Genomic DNA, 23326 nt, shown 5'->3' with positions numbered 1-23326 from the left:
TAGTATGCGCTGCTACTAACAGCTGGTAGCTAGTACGCATTTCCTCCATGTACTGACTTCCCCTCTTGTGCGTTTATTGGTCGAGCTCTCGAATCACTACTTTCGCAGGCACTTGTTTTCGTTCGCTTGCTTTAGAGATTCCCGAGATGGAGTATAGAGGAAGAATTAGATATGCCAATGGTTTTAATATTTTTATTCAACACACTCCTCCCTGAATATTTGGTATTGGAAACTCTGTTAAATCGGGTCTCCAAGTTTTTTTTCTCTCTCAAATTTAGGAATCTGTAGAACCTTATTTCAGCCAATTTCTATGCTGTGATAGTCGCTCTGCATTGGTGGTGCATAACCCTGAAGGGAGACCACTTTTCTGGCCATATTGTTGGGCATTTATTCGAGAACTCAACTGGTATGGAAAATTCACTAACAAAAGTTGAACTTTTTCACGAGCAATGATAGATAGAAATGAATAAAACTCAAAAGCATTTACTAACAAGTTATGTACATAAGTAAAATTAAGAAATATTTTTCTGACATATTAAGAAGGAATAAATAAACTAGAACTCGTGCAAGTATATTCCCTTATCGTGCATTTACTCGAGATTACAGAATGCGAAATCGTGCACAAATTTAGTCAACTCGCTAACATGGAAAGTTTATTTAATAAAGCTGAACAGTTTCTACGAGCAAAGATAGATGAAAATAAATAAAACTCAAAAGAAATCTGGCTACTCTAGGACCATGATAAAAATCAAGTATAATTCCCGGTTTTCAAGGCAAATTTTCCAAAAATTCAAGGGTATTTTCTCTATTTCAACCTTACGTATTACCGCCTCTCAACACCCACACACATACACATACAAATATAGTAACAATATAAAGGGTCTGTGTGATTCCAATGTATTCAAAAATTCTAATTCAATTGAATTAAAACTGTGTTTTTAAAACATTTAATTTGAGGTCCGTAGTTTACATTCTCATTTCACATACTCAGTCTCAAAATACATCTTCAAACACAAGTCATAAATGTTAGGGCACATATTCTAATCCGCGAATAATTGTTAATTGTATAAGAATTTCAAACTCAAATCTACGTAATCATCTTCAAGATATCTTGCAATAATCTCCCGTCTGTCAGATTGCTCTACAAAGGACACTAACAAAGTAAGTGGAACCAGAAAATTATGATTTATTTTTCACACAGCATTCTTTTCCTTCCTAGACAAAAATAAAACTTCAACTGTGAAAAATTCACCTCAGGGCATTTATAAATATGTATAAATTCAATGGGATTTGGATTAATAAAAGTTGAAATTTTTCACGTCTACGGAGAAAAATTCAAGCAGAATTCACGCATAATTCCTGGAGTTAATAATTCACGCAGAATTCCCGGTGAGTAGCCATCCTGAATCATTGACACGGCATGTAAGTAAATAAAACAGATCCATTTTCTGACACCCTAATAATGTAAATAAATTGAAACTAAACCAATCTAGCGACACAAAATGTCAAGATGCACAAAACATATCCCCAACATTTCATAGAGGCTCTCAAACCGTTTTCTATTCCTCTTCGAGTATCACTGCCGTTGAGGAGTAGGAATATGAAACCTAACAAGTATCTTTCAGAGTTCTTAACATGATACTCTTTGTGCATGATATCATCACCAAGGGGAAAAAAAAAACATATTGTGGGAATGAAAAAGAGTGGTTTCAGCCACCTCTTTCAACTTCTGTTATTCCCCCTTTTTCTTTTTTGCAACCTGGAGGCTGAAAAATAACCTTGAGCATCCAAAGCTGGAATTTCCAGGAGAACATTCCGTTCAACCGGATTACATTCACCTGATTTATGAGAGGAAAAAACCTCATAAAGTTTGTTTGTGTGAAACGGACGAATTGAGTGGAAGAGAGCATAGCGAAGAAAACAGAGATGAAGAAGGGTGTGGGGCGTCAGAACTAAATTGGAAAGTGAAAGCGAAAAGAAAAAAGAGAATAAGGTGCTGGATGCAGCGACGGGGAGGAGTAAAAAAAAACATGATCACCCAGAGTTCTCATTTTTGCTGGAGGGGATTTTTCTTTGTGTTTGTGGTCGGATGAGTTTCTTATTCAAAAATCTCATCTGTTAGGTTCTTTTTTTCAGTGTTCGTATCGTGTTTTAAAGTATCTACCCGGCGTTAAGTGCCTTAGGAACTCGGCATCGGAATACAAGAGTTTCAGAAAGTGGGATCTGATATATGTTCTTCTCTCGAGTTCTACTTTAACGTGCTCGTAAAGCGTAGCTTAACAAGTAGAGGCTTCATGTTAAGGAGGGGCTTTTCAGTTTTTTCCTTGTTACTACGTCGCTAAATGAAAGGGAATATTGATTCTAGTCTGAGAATTAGTTAAATTTTGTTAAACAAAAGCTGCAAAATTGATTCTAATTGGAACTTCAACCACTCTTTTTGTGAAAGAGATGGCGTCGAATGTGCTCAACCCAGGGCTGGTTTGGTCAAGGCTGAAGAAAGAATGTGAAAACAAAATCGTAAAAATTACACCTTCCGTTACCATTTTTGCTCGCATCCTATTTTAGGGGCGTCGTGGGTGTGAATACTAAGGAGGTTCTGGCATCTGGACTCGCAGCCAGACTCTGGACTCCTGTCGTGTCGTCCCTAATTGTTCCTTATTGTCCCTTGATCAATCTCACCCCCATTCACCATCTTCACGATTAGTCAAAAGTTGCAGAAAGGCGGAGTAAAATAAACTAAATCAATAAACATCAATTTCTTATTTGATTATGTTCTTTCTTTCCTGTTTCTTGTGCTTTTGTATTCAAGGAAAACAGGTTGTGAAACTGGACTATATCATATTAATCATAGTTTGTTGTATTTTTCCATTTGTTCGTGTTTTCCGCTATTGTCTCCAGTTCTGTGTAGCTTTCGCATTTCACATATTCAGGGATTTCTTTGATATACTCCATCCGGGGCTTGCCGATGTTGTTTCTCTTCTATTCTTCCTTAAAATAATGTTTTCATTATGCCTTCATATGTCTGAATGTGACCTACCATTCTACATTTCTCTGGACGACCGATTTCCACAGGCTACCTCCCATGTTTGTATGTCTCAGAACATCTTCGTCTCTTACTCTGTCTATCAATTTCATTTTCAGCTGTCTCCGGCTTGGCTATGACACGTAAAAATTTTGTCATTAACATAATGGAAATTAAGTACATAATAAATTCGATTTAATGGCGTGGGAAGATTAATAACTAAAGCTACAGTTTTCACTGGCAGTGATACAATATGAAAATAAATAAAACTCAAACGAAATCATCGACGTAAATAAATACGACCAATTTTCTGGCACGTTAGGTACATAAGTAAAAACAGATGAACATTCATTGGTACATATGTAAATCAGATAAAAGTGACAGGATTTATATTTTCTGACAGGGCATATAAAAAAATTAAAAATAATCACAGCGAACCGTACGTAACGAAACATAATGAGCAGAATAAAATTTGGCCAACAAGAAAGTGAAAAAAAGGCTTACTTTCAATAAAATCTATAAGAAAATTTAACACTGATACTCTGGCACGTTAGGTTTCTAAATAAAAGTAAAACCTATCAAGTCACATGCTCATGTAAAAAATTTGTGTTCTGTAAATATATAACACTAATAGCAATTCATTGGTATGAATTGTATTTGTAGTTTTGGTATTTAGGATCGCATGTTTTAATATGAGTGATGATTAGGTGAAATTGTCGAAGGGACACTCACAAAGAGAGTTCGTGCACAGTTCGACTCGAACTTAAAAACATCAGCGGCGAGATCTAAAGTTGACTACTTAACGCGCTTGGCATGACATAAAAAGTAAAACTAAATTGTATTCGTGGGTAAGACAAGTACATTTGAAACCCCGTAGCAATAACGGACGCTATAAAACTACAATCAATTCTGCGATGTTCAAGTGTATTAAAACCCTGTCAATTGGGATAGCAGGAACTAATTGAAGGGATGATCGGGTAACTCGTTGGCAATAAAAATGTATTCACACAAAGAAGAAATTGAAACAAATTCAATGAGATGATACGCAAATGAATAAAAATATAGCCAATAGGCTGGCAAAGCAAATAAATAAAAAAACTCTAGGCCTCTAAAACGTAAATACGTGTAAATAGAAATACAAGGCAACCACGCACGACCAAAGGTACATAAATAAAACTAACACCAATTCCCTGGCAAAGCTGCATCGATGCCGTTTCCTTTCGCAAGTCCCTGGTCAAAAAGGAAGAACAGCTCAGTAGTCATCCAAGTTTTAGGGTTTCCAAACAAAAATCTTCGGTCGAACGTAAAGTTATGCCTCCACACACTTTTTCACGATATTTTTTGGTAGGGGTTGGGGATACGGTTAAAGCGCATGCGTTCCGGAACGACAAAAAGCGTCGACAGGATAATATAGAAAGAATCATAACATATCTTCGGAGGGAGAGAAAGATGGCTTCCTAAGCTCAACCCAATGGGAAGGAGGAGGCAGGAAATGCATCAAGGGAAGACTTAAGCAGATGGGAATCTCCTTCACCGCACTCTCAACTCTGGAGAGTTTCCTCGTTGAAGGAAGAGTGATGAGGATGCTGATGATGGGGTTTGCATAGCAGGGGTGAGACTAACATCGTTTCAGAGAAAGAGAAAACTGTACAAGCGGATAAGGATGCTGGAAACATGTGTCGCCGTCTCTCCTGTGAAGTTTGGGAACTTTTCACACAAAGAGGATGCATGTCTTACTCAAATTTTACCTCGGCTTATATCAAACGCTTACCAGAAGTCGTACAGAAGAAAATTTGGGTCGGAGCGGCTGGAAGTTGAAAAATTTGCATGTTTAGAATCAACGTCAATGTAGCAAGTAAAATAAAGTTCTAGTCGCAAAACAATGTTTGCAAAAACTTAGGGAACATAGAGAAAAATCTGGTAAGACTGGCAAAAAGAAAGCTTTCTTTCGATGACGGACGGGTGGATGAAACATAGTTCAAAGTATCATCCTGCTTTTCACCCAGTGAGACAAAGAACAACTTTCGGCAACGCGACCTTCCCATACTACATGTGATATTCTTTAAAGTTTATCTAGTGAAATCCTCAACAAGACGTTTATCACCCCCTATCAAGATTGTTATGTAACAGAAACTTTGCGACACTAACATGAATAGGGATTTTCCGCCTCAGTATACCAGTACTAAGAATGGACGGCTCACAATATTGCTGCTACCCAAGATTCCGTGTTCGGATACCCAGAAGTCTTTCCCTGTTTACAAACTTTATTCATATCCGCTATATGCAATGTAGAGATGTGAAAGTGGTGCCAAAATGTTGAAAAACTAACCAAGTTATTTTGTTCCAGGTTTCAGTAACGTGGCTGTAGTGTAGCAGTGTCAGTGCCCAGGAAACCGGAAATGATCACAAATCAGGAAAAATATCAGTGTGTCACGAGACCCGGTCACCAATAACAGTGCAGAAGAACTTTCAAACAACTTATGGAAAGATGCCGCCCGATGTCGAGAGCATTAAGTCGTGGTATCACAAGTTCAAGACCACAGAATCTGTTGCTGACTTACCGAGAAGTGGTCGAACCATCAACCTCAGCGATTCCAAACAACGTTAAACATCAGCCAAAAAGTTATCTTTATGATATCTTACACAAACGTTTATTTTTTCGTGCATACAAAGTGCAAATTGTACAGGCTATGTTGCCTAATGATAGCAGGGGACACACTGAGCATTTTCCTGATTAATGAACATTTCCGGTTTCCTGGGAACTGACACTGCTACACTACGGTCACGTTACTGAAACCTGGAACAAAAAAACTTGGTTAGTTTTCCAACATTTTGGCACCACTTTCACATCTCTACCTCACATATAGCGGATATGAATAAAGTTTGTAATCAGGGAAAGACTTCTGGGACACCCGGTATTTGAACAGAAAGTCTTATCACGCATCTACTATCAAACCCCTTAGCAGTTCACGTAAAAGAAAACTCAATATTAGACTAGACGTCTCTGTGTTTTGAATATTCTTCTGAACCCATGAATACCAACAGCCGTGGCCTTGTGAAAGTAAACTCATGGTTTAATAACTGATCTCTCTAATGAGGAAGCCGTGCTTGGGTTTTCATTAGCGCAGTCCCACCTCTCCAGACATTTTCTATTCAGCCGGACTTATCAAAGGAACGCGGACCGACTCGAAAGCAGCCTACACTTACGCCATCTTGTTACTGCTCCTCGAACTAGCTAGTATGTTTAAGCCTGTTAAGAGATGTGCCTTCCATTGGCCTCCCTATGATGAATAGCTTGTACGAACACACTCAAACGCCTCAGTGAGATCTCGAATCTGGGTGAATGACTTCTGACTAACGACGAACTGAGGAGGTAGTTCATGCAAGAGACAAGGTTCCTAATTAATTAAAGCGGTGTTAAGGCGCTCTTCACATACAACGATAAAAAAAAAAGAGAGGATGGAGTGTGTGATTCAACGCGAACCAAGTCGGAAGAAATAGTTTTACAAATACTCCTAAAAATACTTGTAGGTTTGCATTACAAACGGAATGCTTTAACTTAGTACCTTTCAAAGAATTTCATATACATTTTCGTTACCTCGCTTTCATTCAGCATTTTGTCTCATTCTTAACATGTATTCGACATTCCCCCCAATATTTTTACTTCTACAGTACAAGATATGAAGCCGACAACACATTTGGTTTGAGGGAATGATTGTAAGAAAGCAAGAAAATGTAAATAATTTTCTTTCTATCTCTTGAATTAAATGCGATAATGAGCATGATTTATGAACTGCTGTAATAGATGACTGTACGAATACACTGCCTTAACAAAGGTTCGAACCACGGACCTATGGATTCGTAGCACGTTTTGCTGACCATCACGCCGCGGAGGCCGGCGAGTAAATGTACTTGTTTGTGAAGACATTCATCTTGAAGTAATTTGTGTGGGAAACATTTCGTTACGTGAGGGCCCCACCCCCGCGTTTCTTTTGACAGGAGGAAGCTAGCGAAAATAAGATTCCTCCTTCCAAAGGAGAGGAACCTTTGAAAACAACTTTGTTGTACCAGGTAAAATTTCAGAGCTTCTCTGAAGCAAAAACCTTCAAACACAGGAATTTTTGTTTAAACGACAAAGAGTGAAGCTGTCACTCTGTTAAAGAAACTTCCGTTTTCCATAGTAAAACTCTACATGTATTGACAAGAGTGAAACATTATTTCAGATTTTGTTTCAAGTCCACTTTATGCACGGATAGGCTAATCGGGACTGGACCTACAGATTAAACTGGGATCCAAACTATGCGCCTCCACTAGGTATCGAACCCCGGATCCCTGGTTTGCATGGCGACAACGTCACCACTGCGTCATTGGTGAGGCTCTTTTCAGTTTATGAAGAAAGGAGAGATAGTCTACAAGAGACGCTGCAATTTGGGTTCCTACATAATCACATCAATTAAAATATAAACTGCAGAAAGAGTTGAAATAAGAGAATTCAGATTATTAAAAAAACAAAAATTATGACCAAAAGGGCTCGCTTAGAATTTCGACTTGCTTGTTCCGTGAGGGAAGGGGGGGGGGGTGTTCCATTTCCCGTTCACCACATCGCAGGAACAAGACCTTCCACCACTCGCTTCAACAGCTACCATACATCAATGGGAGACAGTGCGTAAGGTTTGGTGGCCGTTTCAAAATTAGCTGCAATCTATCACCACCGCCTTCGTATAAGGGTGGCCCTTGACTTCGGATACCAGAAGACCGAAGCAACGAGGGAGTGAAGCACAATAAACTTGAAGCATGCAGTAAAGCAGTTCGCTCAATTACAAAAATGATAATTTCTTAAGGGCGATGGCATATTTCATGCGTTAACGCACTTTGGAGTGGTCACTATTGTTGCTAATCAAATCCATTTTCCCTGCACTGAACATCTCCCACGGTTAAACAGCTGCTGCTCATTTTCCTTTTAAAGACCCCGCTCCATGACTGCCCAATTTTTACATTTTCAAAGCTCTGTGTACGCTACAGATTTAGAGTTTAGAGAACGAAACTAATAGTACTAAAATGTCGCCTCTTCATCACCCATAAAACCATTTTAGCGTTCTTTCTACAAATTAGATTTATGGAGGCAAATTACTTTGACTTTAGCTATTAATTTCTGACGTTTCTTGTATGGAGTAAACTGGACATTTTGTGGAGCAAGCGAACGAAAATAAATCTCTGCACAAGTAGCGACTCGAGAGGGCTCGTATGAGAGGGAAAGGTGAGGCAAAAACCGACTGCAGCTACCAGCCGTTTGTAGCAGCGCTCAATGCTTAGCTCCGCCCATTCTCTTCCAGATTCTTGGGACAGGGTTCAGTTCAGTAATCTTAACGGACAAGGTTTCGTAATGTATAAAACCTAATAAAAATATCTCGTACGGGTTTATACGCATTATAAGCGATCAAAATTAGGGTTGCAATAATTTTGAAACGTCCTGTATTAACTGAAATTTATATGACAGCCAAACAAAGCATGAGGCTTATACACGAACCTTCAATTCGTTTACAAGGTTAGGTCAACTACCAATTACAATCACGTTCAAAGTTGCAGTAATCTGATACCTTATTAATTAGTTTACAATGCTCCGAGCTTTTTTTGTTAGTAACTTTCGCAAAATTTCAATTCCATGAAGTTTTGAAATTCGATACGCACGCAAAACTACTGTAATGCTCTCCGAACGAACGAGATAAAAAATAAAAGATAATAAAAAAAGGATACCATGTTAGTTCGGAACAACATAAGCGATTCTTAAATCACATTTCATTTGTTTTGATAACACAATGGAAGCATAGCTCGAGCCGGAGGGGAGTGAATTACGCACTAGAATGAACTTTACGCACGAATATCGTATTTCACGCACTTGATTGATGACCCAGTGTTTATCATGGCGGCTAATAAATATTCAAATGGATTTATTGAGCGGCGAACGTCAAAGCGGTGCTTGTTTTGTATCTGTGACACGAAGCAATATATCTGCTGCGGTAATACAATCAGATATATACAGACACGTTGTTGCATTGTGTTCGCTACAGAACATTGCAGGATATTTGCATGTTACAATATAACGTTAACACTCCGTAAATTTGTGAATTTTAGTCGAATTTTTCTTGTGTGTATGAAAGTCATCGCATTTCAACATGGATTGTGCAGCCTACGTATTTTTTCAAAGGGGTGACCACTGGCGTCCTGTAACTAAGGAGTCCAGGGTTAGATTCCTCGAGGAAGTCCATTTCAGTGACACTGATACTACAGAGTGTCCGAAAAGTCACGCAACCCGGTGTTTACGACCGTATAACGGAATAGCGAAACGGAATGAGAAGAAACGCTTTCTGCCAAGAGAATGCCCTGTATATTGGGAAAATTTAGAGAGACAAACATATGTAAGAACATGCATATTTTAATAACAAATAAGCAAAGTGTTGCCAAAGGCGGAAAAGAAATATTTGCAAATCGTGTATATTGATGCACAGAACTCACTGAGGTAAATTATTGCAACATTTCACAATACCAACGAACAATTTGGATGGCCATCTAATGAATTTGACAGAAAAATAACTTTGACGAAGTTTCAAAAACATTGCAGAAGGGAATAAATGGGCTGTTCCAAAAATCGATGTTTTCACAATATTACGCAGGACACTGGCAACACTGTTGCTGTCACGTGTCACTAACAGATGTGTTTCACCTCAGGCTATCACACTAGGGCACTTTTAAAGACAAAGGAGAAAGTTGGTTATTCTCGAACATATGCAATAAATTACATACACCTTGCAACCCTGAAATGTGGGTATCCCTAAATGCTTCTCTTACGCAAGAATATGACGATGTTCGGATATATTCTTTAACAATAAACAGTCTTTCCTGTGTAGAATATGGCATTTTAAAAACACACACACGACGTCAGCATAAGTAGACACAATCTGGAATGCCGTTCGCTGCAAACAGCAACCACCTAAGGCACAGAAAACATAACAATTGATACACGTTCTTCTGTACCCACATTTCAGGGTTGCAAGGTGTATGTAATTTATTGCATATGTTCGAGAATAACCAACTTTCTCCTTTGTCTTTAAAAGTGCCCTAGTGTGATAGCCTGAGGTGAAACACATCTGTTAGTTTCATTGGGCGGCTGTCACAATTCTCTCTCTTAACTCTTCTTGGGAATCCACTGGTGTACTGTAGCCTAACTCTTTCATGTGACCCCAAATGCAAAAGTCGCATGGCGTAAAATTCGGACTCCTCGCCGGCCAGGGTTTCGGGCCGCCTCGACCAATCCATTGCATGGGATACTTGTCGTCCAGCCACTGTCGCACACCCCGGAAATAGTGGGCTGGGCAGCCATCATGATCATGTTGGTAAATCATACGCCATCTTGTGGCGAGCGGCACATCCTCCAGCAGCGTCGTCAATTCTTCCCTTAGGAAGTTTTCATAGTTAATGCCGTTTAGGTTTTGTGGCAGAAAGAATGGCCCGATCACATGATTGTGGATGATTCCCATCCACACATTTAGTGAGAATTTTCTCTGGTGAGAATTTTCGTTAGATTTTCTTGGGTTATGACCCTTAGGGGCCCAAAAATGCGCATTATGAAAATTAGTAATACCATCGCCGTCGAATTTCGATTCGTCCGTCCACAGAATTCTTGTCAGATGATGGGGGTCTTCAGTGTCCTCAATAGCATGCGACTTTTACATTTGGCGTCACATGAAAGAGTTAGTCTACAGTACACCAGTGGATTCCCAAGAAGAGTTGAGAGAGAGAATTGAGACATAAGAGACAGGGTGTCAACGCGAGTGACTGTGTCTGAAGTACGCCGCAGGCTGCGTGCTTGCATACGTAACCGGGGGAGGCAATTTTAACAGGATTTAACGATTTAAACGATAATTTCCAAATTTCTTCATGACGTGTGCACCAATGACTGTTTCTTTCTGTGGGTATGGAAATTTTGGGCATGAATTTTTCCCCAGTAGTCACTCATTCGTCAGCTGTTAGCAACGTGTCGATTAAGTGTCCAGGGTGTAGTAGTTTTTCACAATTATTAGTTTTTTGTCGCAAGTCGGAATATTTCACGAAAATCTACAAACTGCAATAACTCGAAACCCATTGATTTCCGACCCCCGGTGCATAAGGTCAAATTTATTGCAAATGTGCTTAGTATTACCCATTTCCAGGAATAGGTCGAATTACCAATCACCCTGTATAATTGGTATTCTAATTTGTTGCGCTAAGCAATCTTAGAAAAAGGGTCTATATGCATGTTGCTGGCATTTAGGCCTAAGCAAGAACAGTTTATTTGTGTTTTAGAACATGTGTTTCAATTTGGGATGCTCTGGACCATAGGTGGCGGAAGGAAGGGGGGGATGTACACGTAGATTGTTGAGCCTGCGCAGAATAACGGAAAGTGATGAGTGGTGGATTCTTCTCAGCTACGTCAGATGAATCATGCGCAGTCCATCATTGTGCCTGCGCAGAGTAACGAAAAGCGGTGAATGGGCGGAGTCTTCTCTACCACGTCAAATGACTGATGCGCAGTGACATGCGCTGTAAACTTTTGTGCCGTCAAATGAGATACTGGTATCAAGCGTACGTACAATGTAAAAACACATTAAAGATACGAGGGAACTCTCGCTATTGTATCCAACAATGATAATAGCAATTTAGGGCAGAACAGACTGTAATATTACGCTGAGATAGGGACAATACGAAATGTGGCCATTAGGTCTGGGATGCGAGATCCTCTTCTACATTGTAATATGAATATATGGTCCCATTTTTAAGTTTCGCCAGTACTCCTTTAATTATATTGCAAGAATTCCAATAAAAGTTTCGGGCCTGAAATCGGGAACAATGTCGGATCGAGGTGGATATCGCGTTTCAAATTGTGGCAGTAAAGCATTCTGGACTGATGACAATCGAGGCAGGAGAATTTTCATAAGTTTAAACGAAACAGAAGCGGGATAACTGACCAGCACTGGTAACAAGAATTACACTCTAGTGGCGTAATGGGTCTAGAGAGGCAATAACGAATGTCCTATTGGCTTGGGAACCCTCAAAAGCATAAAGGATTGTAATTGGCTGTCGAAAGGTGAAGTCGGACGATAGATTCCAACTCGCGTCGACTTTAAGGATTTTTTCGTGCCGTTTCTCCTCCAGCCAGAAGGGCGGGCTGGGGAGCTAGTAGATGGGGGTGGGGGGGGGAGTCGAATACGGCTTTGTCACGCAATTAATGGTTTTCTCAGTTATGGCCCTCTTTATTGCCCTACACTCGCAATAAAGTCCTCCCAAACTGAGAGCGGATGAGAACCAGGAACGAATGTTTGTCGCGAGACGACGAGCGGCCCGCTTCCGGAAACCGGGAATCGACATTGTTGGAAAGGAGCGGCTCTTCAAAAGAGCACCCCCCGTTTCGACAATGGGATTTTGGGAAGGGGATTGTTGGGTTACCAGGAGGATCGAATGAGATAACCACTACCTTCCAAGGCAATTAACGTAACAATCGCGTGTGTGCGTCGTCGGGATGGACGCGCTTAATGTGAGATGATGCGGCGTTAAGCCGGCGCATAAAATCTGGTCCTTCTGTGCTGTTATCATTTGTGGCAAGTAGCGATTTTTTAAAAAAATGACAATCAAGGTTTAAAAGCAACCCGAGAGCCACAAAGCAAGCGGACAAAGGTGGAAGTTCTCTCTTTGCACCCTTACACTCTTGAAAGATACACTCTGCCTCGGGAATGTGTAGAGCAAGGCCGCGCATAACGATACAGAAGGGGAGGAAGCGAGTGGGTAGAGCAAAGCCGTGTGCGCTGCTGCACTTATCCATACCTATATTTGCATTCAGGAAGGAGATTTGGATTGTAATCATTTGCAATTTCGATATTATTATTAACATTTCCGATCCTGAATCCTCCGGATTCGAAACCCGGCCCGGGCGTTCTTTGTGAGTCTCCCATCATCAATTTCATCATACCATCGTCGCGATTACCCAAAAGTGGCACAAAAGCGAAGTATAAGCAAAATGATTCATTCAGAATCTTCTGGGTATGAGTGAGGATATAGTTGTTGTTCGCCGACAGCATTTCCTTAGATATGCTCTTGGTATGAGTCGCTTTGCTGCCACTTTAGGTAGTCGCGACGATGAGAATGGACGATCATTATAAGAAATAATGGTTTGATTTGATGTGATTTGAGTTATTTTGCGTCGCTTTCTTCCAGTTTTGGCTAATAGCGATGAGAATGAATTATATTATGAAATTTATGAAGGGACACTCACATACGCAGGCCAGAATTCGAACCCGGGACCTCTAGTGTCGTAGCGCGCAGTGATAACTTCTCCGCAACGGAGGTTGGCAGAAGAAATTATGGAGATTCACTCACAAGGCGATGTCCAAGCCGGGACTCGAAACCGGAACATGGAAGACGGGCAGTGAATTAAAAATCACGTGCAAAGTCGACACGCCCATTGAAAGTAAGCCAACGCCGAAGACTGCGAACGGATGCTTGCGAAATCGCGGTTGGCAATGCTGCGTTTGGTCACCAGCCGTTGAGCCCTGCCACTTCAGGATAAGAGGATTAGACGCGGTGCACCACCCCGCACCGTGCACCGCAGTGGGACCACAGCTGGTCGGCAAGGCCCGACTCCTGCCCTTCGACCTTCTTCCGCAAAGACACCGCAACTGTCGACAGTCAAAGGGGGAGGACACGTCACGTCACACTCGACCTCGCGAGCATGTGGGTGTGGCCCTTGGAGGTCTCTACGAGAAAGTAAGAACTTTCAAGGAGATTCTTGATTATGGAATCTCGAGGTCGCACCTAAAGAATGTCCAATACGTGTGCATATCTTGGAATGCTCTCTGTCGATAAGTCTACGGTTCAAGTGGAAGAAGGGTGTCTAAGAGATTCTCTTGCACCATATCCTCTGTTTTCAATTTGGTCTCCTCTAATTGCATACGTAGTTGTAAAGTTGCTGTCTTAGAAATAAGAGCTTACGGATTGGATCCCGATGTTGGCTTTAGTGATTGATTGACTTTGAAATTATGGGCACGTCAGCATTATGAGGATAAGCCCCGTAATCAGGATGGATAAATACCATGATTTGTATTTAAAAAATAATTTGATTATTTTTTTAAAATTTAAATCTGATTTCTTTTTCATTTAAGTAGATTTTTTTTAAAAAAAAACACGCATAAAATTGCTTGTATGGTTTCTGGCACCATACATAAAGATATATGTTTTTCTTATAGAAAGGCTTTTTCTAGTAAACTGCTCTGTAAAATATTTGAACATATATGTAAATATACATCTTTCTGTTTGATTCTGTATATGTAAACATACTATGGAAATGTTTGTTGAGTGTGTACATGAAACTATAATAATTTAAGTAACTTGTCTTCCAGTGAAAATAAAACATTCTGTATGTTCTCTATACAGCAATATCTCGTTAATCTAGACCCCGATAAGCCGGACTTCGCTTAATCTGGACAGGCACAAAAAAAAAGCAGAATGCAAGGTTTTAAATGTGACTAAAGTCAACAAGAGAACTTCCCAAAGAAAAGGCAGTCAACCACTGATGAAATTCTGTTTCCCGCAGACTTTGTAGTGTACTGTATAGTGTATTTAGGCCTATGTCCTTTAAATACACCATAATAAACGTGTTTTGTTGCTATAAACTGAGTTTTAATGTACTTTCTACTGTTCTTTTAGGTTATTTCAGTTAATCCGGATTTTCATTAAACCGGTCAACCTATATCCCCCATTAGTCCGGATTAACGAGGTTTTACTGTAATTGTCACTAAAACTGTTTCTTATAGTCTTTGTAGCTGAATTTTGGCATTTTCTAAAAATAATAGCTAGCAAAATATCAGATTCCATGTTTACTTATAATGTAATGATAATAACATTATTTACGTTTTAACATGGTTAGTATTTTGTTATTCTGGACAAGCTATTTTTACCTCTAAAAATTATTGAATTTTAAATCAAGAGAAAATGAAGTATGTGTTACAGTTTACATATAACATTTCCTTTCGTATGAGCTTCACCCCATCAGAACATACATTTTGTTTCCTTTCTTTGCCTTTTTTAGAGTCTAATAGACACCATTCGATGATTACGAGATTCATGTACTTTCACCAAAAGTGAATCTGATATCTACAAAATCCTCATGAATTTATTCTGTAAATTATTTCTTTAAAGTGATTTAAATCAGGGATTTTAAAAAAGAAATCACCTAATTTAAATCTTGATTGAAATCAATCCTCCTTGCAATTAAGGCGAGGAGATACAGTTACGAACCATGTGTGCATTTATTTGAATATCGTCGGAATGGGCAATGCTACTGAAGAAAAACGTGGGGTTACAAGGGGAGTATGTATTTCTCCACATGTGACAGATCGAAGCATTTTTCAAAGTTATTAAACTAGATACGACCTGTAAAAAAAAATGACTACAGCGCCTTTAATAACGTTATTCAAGGCGCTGTAGTATGACGAATAAGAATTTTCGGAATCCCATGTATTCCTTACGGGGAATCAACTTCAATATCAAGTAAGGCTAATCAAATGGGAGTTTGGACTTTTCTTCTTGACAATCACTTCTTCAAACTGCCCTCTTCCCGTTGATATCATTTTCTATTCTATCGGAAGTTAGATATTCCCAAAATAACAAATAAAAAAAATACTCCCATATCCCCAATGCATTTCTCCTTGCCTCCTGGCAGTGTTGCCAAACCTGGAGTGCATAAAAGAGCTAAATTTCACCTTAAATGGAGTTAAAACTGTCTTTCAAGGAGCCAGATTTACGAAGTGCTTCCTAGAGTAATGTTAGTTGTCAAAGGAGTGGGGCGCTGCAATTACCGCTAACTCTCACCCATCTCATGGTCGTACGAAATCGAAAATAAAGGATTTCCTGATAACAATATCATGCCAATTTCACTTCAACACGGCGCTATATAAAAAAAAAAAGTAGCTGAGGATATAAGAGGGGATGGGGCGACGCAGCCAATATAACAATATCACGTCACGTGGCAAAAGTTGGTCTGTGTGGGCCGGAACCAGTGATGGTATCATAATGAGGCACAGGGGCGGGCGCCCCAGTTCACAGGCAAACGAGTGCACGAAAAAGCCAGATCTTGCTCCAAGAGAGCTAAGTTGGCAACACTGACTCTGGGAGGAAAGCTGCGAGAGACTGTCTCGCATGCCCTAAAACAAAATGGAAGAAAGGACTCTAACAAGACGGGAAAAGCTGTTAAAAACTTCCTGCGTCAAATTTTAAAACTAAAACTGTCACAGGCTTCTAACACAGCTAAAAGCTATACTATCTTTCACCTTCCAGTCGAGGTTAACGTAATGGGAGTAAGTGATTTTAAATAATTAAATTGCATAATTGATGAGAATAAGTGTTACCATAGCTTACCCGAGGGAGGGGAGGCTGTCGGGCCCATCATCTCTATTTTATAGATCTTTCAACTGTGAAAATTTTTATAAAAATTGGAAATAAATTACATTGTTCCCTAGGATGTACACAATATTTCTGTATTACTTTAATTCATAATAACAAAAATATAATGTAAATAGGAGGCAAAATGCACTAGGTGGGCATACCAGGCGTCATATTTGAATGCGTGTCATTCGAGATACTCATGCCAGTGAGAGTCCACAATTGCTTGGTAATTTTTGTAATTATTATAATTAATAAACAACTGCACATCAATAAACAGAAAAACATTAATGATATTTTTATTATGGTTTTTGTGAGTTTTAGTGATGTGTGACACTCATGTCATAATTGGTTAATATTTTCTGTTAATGATGGTACTTTTTGTAATTATTGTAATTAATAAATAACTGGGCATATATAATCAACAAAGGAAGCAGTGATTCAATAAACAATTGGTTTTTTGAATTTTAATGATACGAAATAGACGGAAAATGCACAATAAAATTCACATTTTTATAACTCGAGGTTCATATTCAGCCTTTTAATACTTAAGAGCAATTCATACTACATAAGGAAAAAAAATATGTCATCAAAATCCGAGCCATGCTCATTACACAACTTCATCGTCGCGATCAGCCAAAAGTGAAACGCGACGCTAAATAACTACAAAATATAAATACAGATTCCCTCCCCCTGTTTAGGTTGGGGAAAGAAATTGTAAATGGCAATACATGACTTGCTACACGAGAAAAGTGTCTGTTCCCCGTCTTCTCTCATTCGGCTGCGACACGCCGATTCTCCACATCGCCATACGATACATAATAAATACATTTAGTGGCAAATCTCTCCTGGCTCCTCCTACTTGGGAGTGGTTTCTCACGATTTCTCTTATTCAGGTGATGAGTTTTCTCTTCACATATCACTTCTGAAAGGCCGTAAAGAATGAGGATGACATTTATCACCTCACGGTTACCCTGGATTTATGACACTTAAGAAAAAGGAGAGAAAAGAACGAACCTTGAAACCTGTCATTTAACCTAACGCATCAAATAAAGACACTTTCGGAAATGAAATGTAGCCGTCCTGCGGTAAGAGCAATATCTATTCCACGATGTGACAGATTCCAAAAGGTTTCCCCCTATTCCGCTTTTGTCTTGACTCGCTGACGTATTCATTTAACAAAAAAAGAAACACGAAAAAGCGCTTTTACTTTGTTCTTTTCCCTGCGCGGAAGAGAAAAAAATCGCATCGTTTTTCATTCCGCGTCACAACTACTTGGCGATATAAAAAAAGAACTTTCCGGGAGAAACCCATAAAAACAGGAAATTAAGGATTCGAAAGGAAAAAAAACGCCTAGACAAAAAGATTTCGGAATGATTTATAATTCACATAAAAATAGCGTATTTGATTGTTTCTTGTGCGATTCAAAGTTGGAATTCCTCCACGCTGGTTCTGCCTTTTAATCTCTCGCTTTTTATGCAATTTCACGCCGTGTTCGACTTGACGTAAAGTTGAGCAATTTTACGCGTGGAGCTTCTACGACCCCGGAAATGCAAGGATTTATTTGAATTCATAAAGAGTGTCAGCTTTCTTTACTTGTAGTAAATTGAATTCAAGCTGGTACATCTGTGAAAAGTTTCGCCTAACATATATGCAAATTTCTACCACCTTTACTGATTATTTATTTTACTTCGCTTTTCCGACACTTTTGACTAATCGTGAAAATGAAGATTCCACACAGCTCTCCAGAATCGATTCAGTCGTTCACTCTTTCGTAGATATAGTTCGTAATAAGGTTCATCTCCTCATCTCTTGTCCTTTCTAAACTTACAGACTCCCTATCAGCGTCATTTGCTGAATGACTTCAATTGTCTCTACAATACTGTCAATGGAAAAAATCCGCTGGGACACACTTCTCGAGGAATTTCACTTTCGAGTACCTATGCGCACAGCAAGTAACTGAAACCTATTTTACATAAAAAAACTTAGACTAGAAATTCAAGAGAGACTTCTCACACAATGACCTCCCATCAAGTGTTGACATATTATGCTCTGACTATGCCTTTCGATCTTCCATCACAAGAAATGCTGGTAAATAATATCAAATTGTGCCATCTTTTACTTTCTTGTTAATCATTTATGTATAACTTTTTGCTCCTTTCAGTGTTGACAATTTCGTCAATATTCTGCAAGTAACATTCCACCCTAATTTGACTAGTTCTTACACCTAAGCATGTTTAAAAACTGCAGAACAAAAAACACATTTTGAATGGAATTATGACTGCAGCGATATGATTATACAATTTCAAAGGGGGTTCTGACCCTTTGGGTACGCTCATGCAATCATATGATCATTTCTCCTGCCACAGTTCCCCTAGATCTTTGGCAGACGTCAGCCAAAACGTTTGCGAAAATTCCTCTCCTTTCGAGAAACCGCTGACATTCGAAGTTACATCTGCTTGGATTTCCTTCCAGAGCATTCACGTTATCATTGTTGCCTAGATATTCTCAGGAGTTTAGTGACTACGTCAGCCTATTGAATTATCAGGTTTCCCATTGTACGAACGCGACAGAGAAGCCTCCTGCCTCGCTCGCTCTCTCCTTTCCGCTCCCCTTACGGCGCTACAGTACCGCTGCTCGCTCTGCAGTGAATACATGCGTACGAGAGCATTCTTCCACATATACGGCAGGTCAATCAGGCCTGTATTAGATTCTAGCATAAGAAGATAAATCCGAAAAACTATTTCTGAAAGTTCACATATACATATCCTGCAAATGTTAATTTTTCTTAGCTGCTGGCTTCTGTATGTTCAAAAAAGTTTAATTTTCTGTACAAGAAAATAACGAACATAGGTACTGAAAAGTGAAACCACAATTTCATGAGATATTAGCCTTCAGCAGAGCCATCTATGGAACACTGTTATCCTGAGCTCCCAGTCCAACCCGAACAAAAGTTCAATTCGAGGATGACAACAGACAGGTTCTCTTTCAACGGAGGTTTGATTCATCTATTAGGCAACACTGCGCGTGGAACGTTTGCCACACTGTGCACGAACGTGCGTCTTTATGCGCTTTGTCTTTCCCATAAGTTACAACAGCCGCCTCATTCCCTGGTCGTTGATATACAGTAGAGCGTCGATTATCCGAACGTCGGTCAACCGAACGACCGCTTAACCGAACTGTGTACTCGCTCACTTTCAGATATCTGTAATGAAAAAAGTACGTTAATTTTGTGTACTGTGTGTATTGTTCATGCAAAATGCGTATGTAATATGTACATATTTTTGTTTAATAAACTGTACCACATACTATATATTCCTACTAAAGTTGCCTTTGTACGTTACTTTGTAATATATACTTAAAGAGATGCCTGTTTTTATGAATAAATTTACTGTACAGTACTTCTTTTTGGCAAATAAACATGTACAGTTCGATTATCCGAACAAACCAGTTTTCCGAACACCCATGTACCCAATTACTTCGGATAATCGACGCTCTACTGTACTTTAAATAGAACTTTACCACTTTAGTAGAACTTCATAAGTTGTCACCAGATGCCACGACCTGTACTATTTTAACTTGAAATCACTAATCGAAGCGAAAAATGCTCATTCTAGTTATGCTTTTAAGCAAAATTATAATGCTACATTATGTTTTTCTTTTCTTTTTTATTCAACTAATTCTTGTGTCTACATTGCAGTTTTAGTCTGAATAAACAATTCCTCGTTAACGTTCATATACAATACTTTGAAATAAAGCAAAATAAATATGATAAACTTTGACTGCTATTAACTTCTGATTATCTCATAACTAACTTCGTAAGGAATGGGATCTGGTGCGGGGACACACACAACAAGTAACAGAATTTATGCGGAGCTTTAAATCTCGCCCTCCTAACATAAGCTAATAATGCTATGTCGTTAGGTTCGGAGGGCCAGGTTTAGAGCTCTTAGTATTTAGGTTTGGCGTTTGTTGCTAGCTGGCTGTGCTCCATGATCATATCCTGAAACCTATGCAACCCGTATAACTGATTTGTATATCTTGTTCTGTACAGTCAACGGACACTTGTGGGTTGTATAACACCCACTGAAAGTCAATGTGCTCGTTACAATCCAGAACTGTCCCGAGACCGTACGTGCAAGGGGCTGAAAAAGGAGGAATATTGATGTTCCCTTCGCTACTCGAACATCCACGTTCTTAAAGCGACACTACAGCATTAAGAACTTGAAGCAGCATAATATATGGAGACGAAGGACATTACATCAGCACCTGCTGGGGAATAATCCATTAGTGACTGTATATTGAATGACGGCTAGAATATTACCCAGCATTGACATGTATTATCCAAGAGTCAAATGGCACATTAGCCAATAGAGAATTAGGTTCGAGCAGTGTTGCCAACTTACCCGTGCTCTCCGTGCCCGAGACGTCAGGGCAGGCCTGATACCGCAGAAGCAGGCTGGAATCTTCCGTGCAGGAGTCGATGCTGGACACAGGGTTCTTGCAGTACCCGTGGCCCCGGTCGTAGGTGAAGGTGAAGGGCCCTTTGAAGGGGCAGGGCACGGGCTCCGCGTCGACTCGGAACATGGAATAGAGGAGGGCGTCGCCGGTGATGAGCGAACACAGTCGACTCAAGTCTTCACCCCTTCTGTGGCAGTACGCTGGAAAGATAGAGAAGAGACATTGTAACAAGTATATATGAGTTACTAACACACACTCGCACAGAAATGTATGATTTCTTTACAACATTTACGGTAGAACGATGTATTTTCACTTGTGGAGGCGTAAAGACTTGGAAAAATGTTACCGAGTTAGTCGCTACGTCAGACATAAAAAAATACTCATTCTGCTTTTATTTGTCTTGAAACAAGTGTAAAAGCAGTTTGGTAATTGTAAGCCTCTACCGAGGGGGGGAAAAGGTTTCCCTCTACATAAAGTAGCCTCTTATTGGATGGTTCAAGGTCACCTATTTCAATTCTCGAGCACTGCCAGAGTGATGGGTCACAATTATTTTGTCAAACCTCTACAAGATGGTGCTATATCGGAAAAATACAAACTTTGAGGTTTACAGGTTGATTCTCTTGAGGTAGTAGGGAAAATATAATGAAAAGTTAAAATAAGGTTTTGCAGCTGTAATGCTCTGGGCCAACAGTGCTGGCCTTGCTGTACCGGAATGCAGGCGCATGATCAGATATTATTGTAAACTTATAAATGAAATATAACAAATTTTCTGAAAAATGTACTATTCCACATCATCAGTCGTCATGAAAGTGTTCATACATCAGGATAAAGGATTGTTAATTTTCCGTGAAAAATGTTACTAAGAAAAGTTGTTTTTGCTGGATGCCTTAAACATGCAAACACACAGCTTATTATAAGCAGAGTACAGCAGCATACATTTACTTTTAAGTAGGTTTATTTTTTTCTTTGAGTAAACATGCACATCTCTGAAAGAGATGGACCAAGGATAGGGGGAAAAGATATATATCTCAAAAATGGACACAATGAGAATAAAGAAAGGCCGGGCAAACGGAATAAGTAACGACGAAGCTGTACAGGAAAAAAGTAAATGCAAAGCTCAAAGAGAATAAAGAAAGACAGACCATCACTTAAGGAGATATGGTGAATGAAAAGGTTTCAGCCTCCCTGGTTCTGGTTCGCTGAGAAGTTGTAGAAACGGAAGACAACATACTGAAAAGCTACCCTTGTGTATAGTATACGTAATATGGAACAATGTGGAATTTTTCTAGCATCTAACGTGAGCAAATGGCATAGATAAATGATACTTGAGGTGCTTGTGGAAATTATTTGTTTCGAGTCTACAGGAGACCAATCTTCTCTGTGCCTGCAGCTTAAAGTAGTGTCTGAAAACTACAAACCCAAAGGGAATAGAACCTCGAACCACAGGACTAGAGCGTTAACGCGGACGCTTGGCGTGTACTAGCAAAACGTTCTCGAAAATATCACTCGTTACGAAAAACTGCTATCATGTTCCAAATTATGTAAAATTACATTCGTTTAAAATTCCTTCTAGAGAAATAAAGTGAATATTTATTTGGTTTATTATCGCTGGTGGATAGAAACTTTGCTTATGACAAGAGTTTGGAAATAACAAGTATCGTAGTTAGAAATAACACTTTTTAATAATAAGGTGTGTGTATATATATATATATATATTGCACCATTTATTTATTTATAAGATTCTTTTAAATTCTCCACAGATGTAATTTATTAGAATTTGAAATATCATAGCGGAATTTTCGAAGAAGTTTTTGCTAGCACGAGCTATAGATCTAACGGCACCTTAACCACTAGTCAATTGGCCATATCTGTTCTCTTGTATGGCAGCACGAGAGACGCCGGGAAAAAAGCAAGTCTTTCAGTTGTTTTTATATCTAACAGGGCTTGCACGGTGGCCTGATGGACTTGTAATCAGGGTGCGGGGTTCGATACCCGGTAGTGGCACATAGTGGTTCGGATCACACTTGTAGATTTGGTCCATTCAGCCTATTTTAGCATCAGTTGGACTTAAAACTCAAAATAATATATCAGAGATTTACTCTATGGGATATATACGAGGGACAATGAAATGAAAACCTTCATTTGTTTTTTTATAGAGTAGATTTATGCACGTAAGTTTACACATTGTTGCAATTCAGCATAGACCTCAATGCTGATCAACATATATTTCGAAGTCTGATTTAGTACCTGTATTCCTCAAGAAGAAGAATATTTAGAATGCAGATGCAGTCACTTATGAGCCACTGCGAAAGTCTATCCACTCATCTACGTGCGGACTGAGGCCACTGTCGAAATTCCTCCTCTATTCGTAATCTT

General features: G+C 39.4%; 1 protein-coding gene across 2 annotated transcripts in view; it reads right to left on the bottom strand.

Annotated features, from left to right (window-relative positions):
• The window catches only part of LOC145996749 (uncharacterized), a 470158-nt gene that overhangs the window by 33148 nt on the left and 413684 nt on the right, over positions 1–23326 (bottom strand). For both annotated transcript variants that reach the window (XM_083133278.1, XM_083133282.1), the window contains exon 5: positions 20896–21150. In XM_083133278.1, the coding sequence (XP_082989404.1) occupies positions 20896–21150 (255 nt within the window). The remainder of the gene's footprint in view (positions 1–20895; positions 21151–23326) is intronic.

This window comes from Lepisma saccharinum, chromosome 1 (assembly GCF_977018435.1).
Source record: "Lepisma saccharinum chromosome 1, izLepSacc3.1, whole genome shotgun sequence".
NCBI classification, from domain to species: domain Eukaryota; kingdom Metazoa; phylum Arthropoda; class Insecta; order Zygentoma; family Lepismatidae; genus Lepisma; species Lepisma saccharinum.
This window is presented reverse-complemented; position numbering and strand designations above follow the sequence as displayed.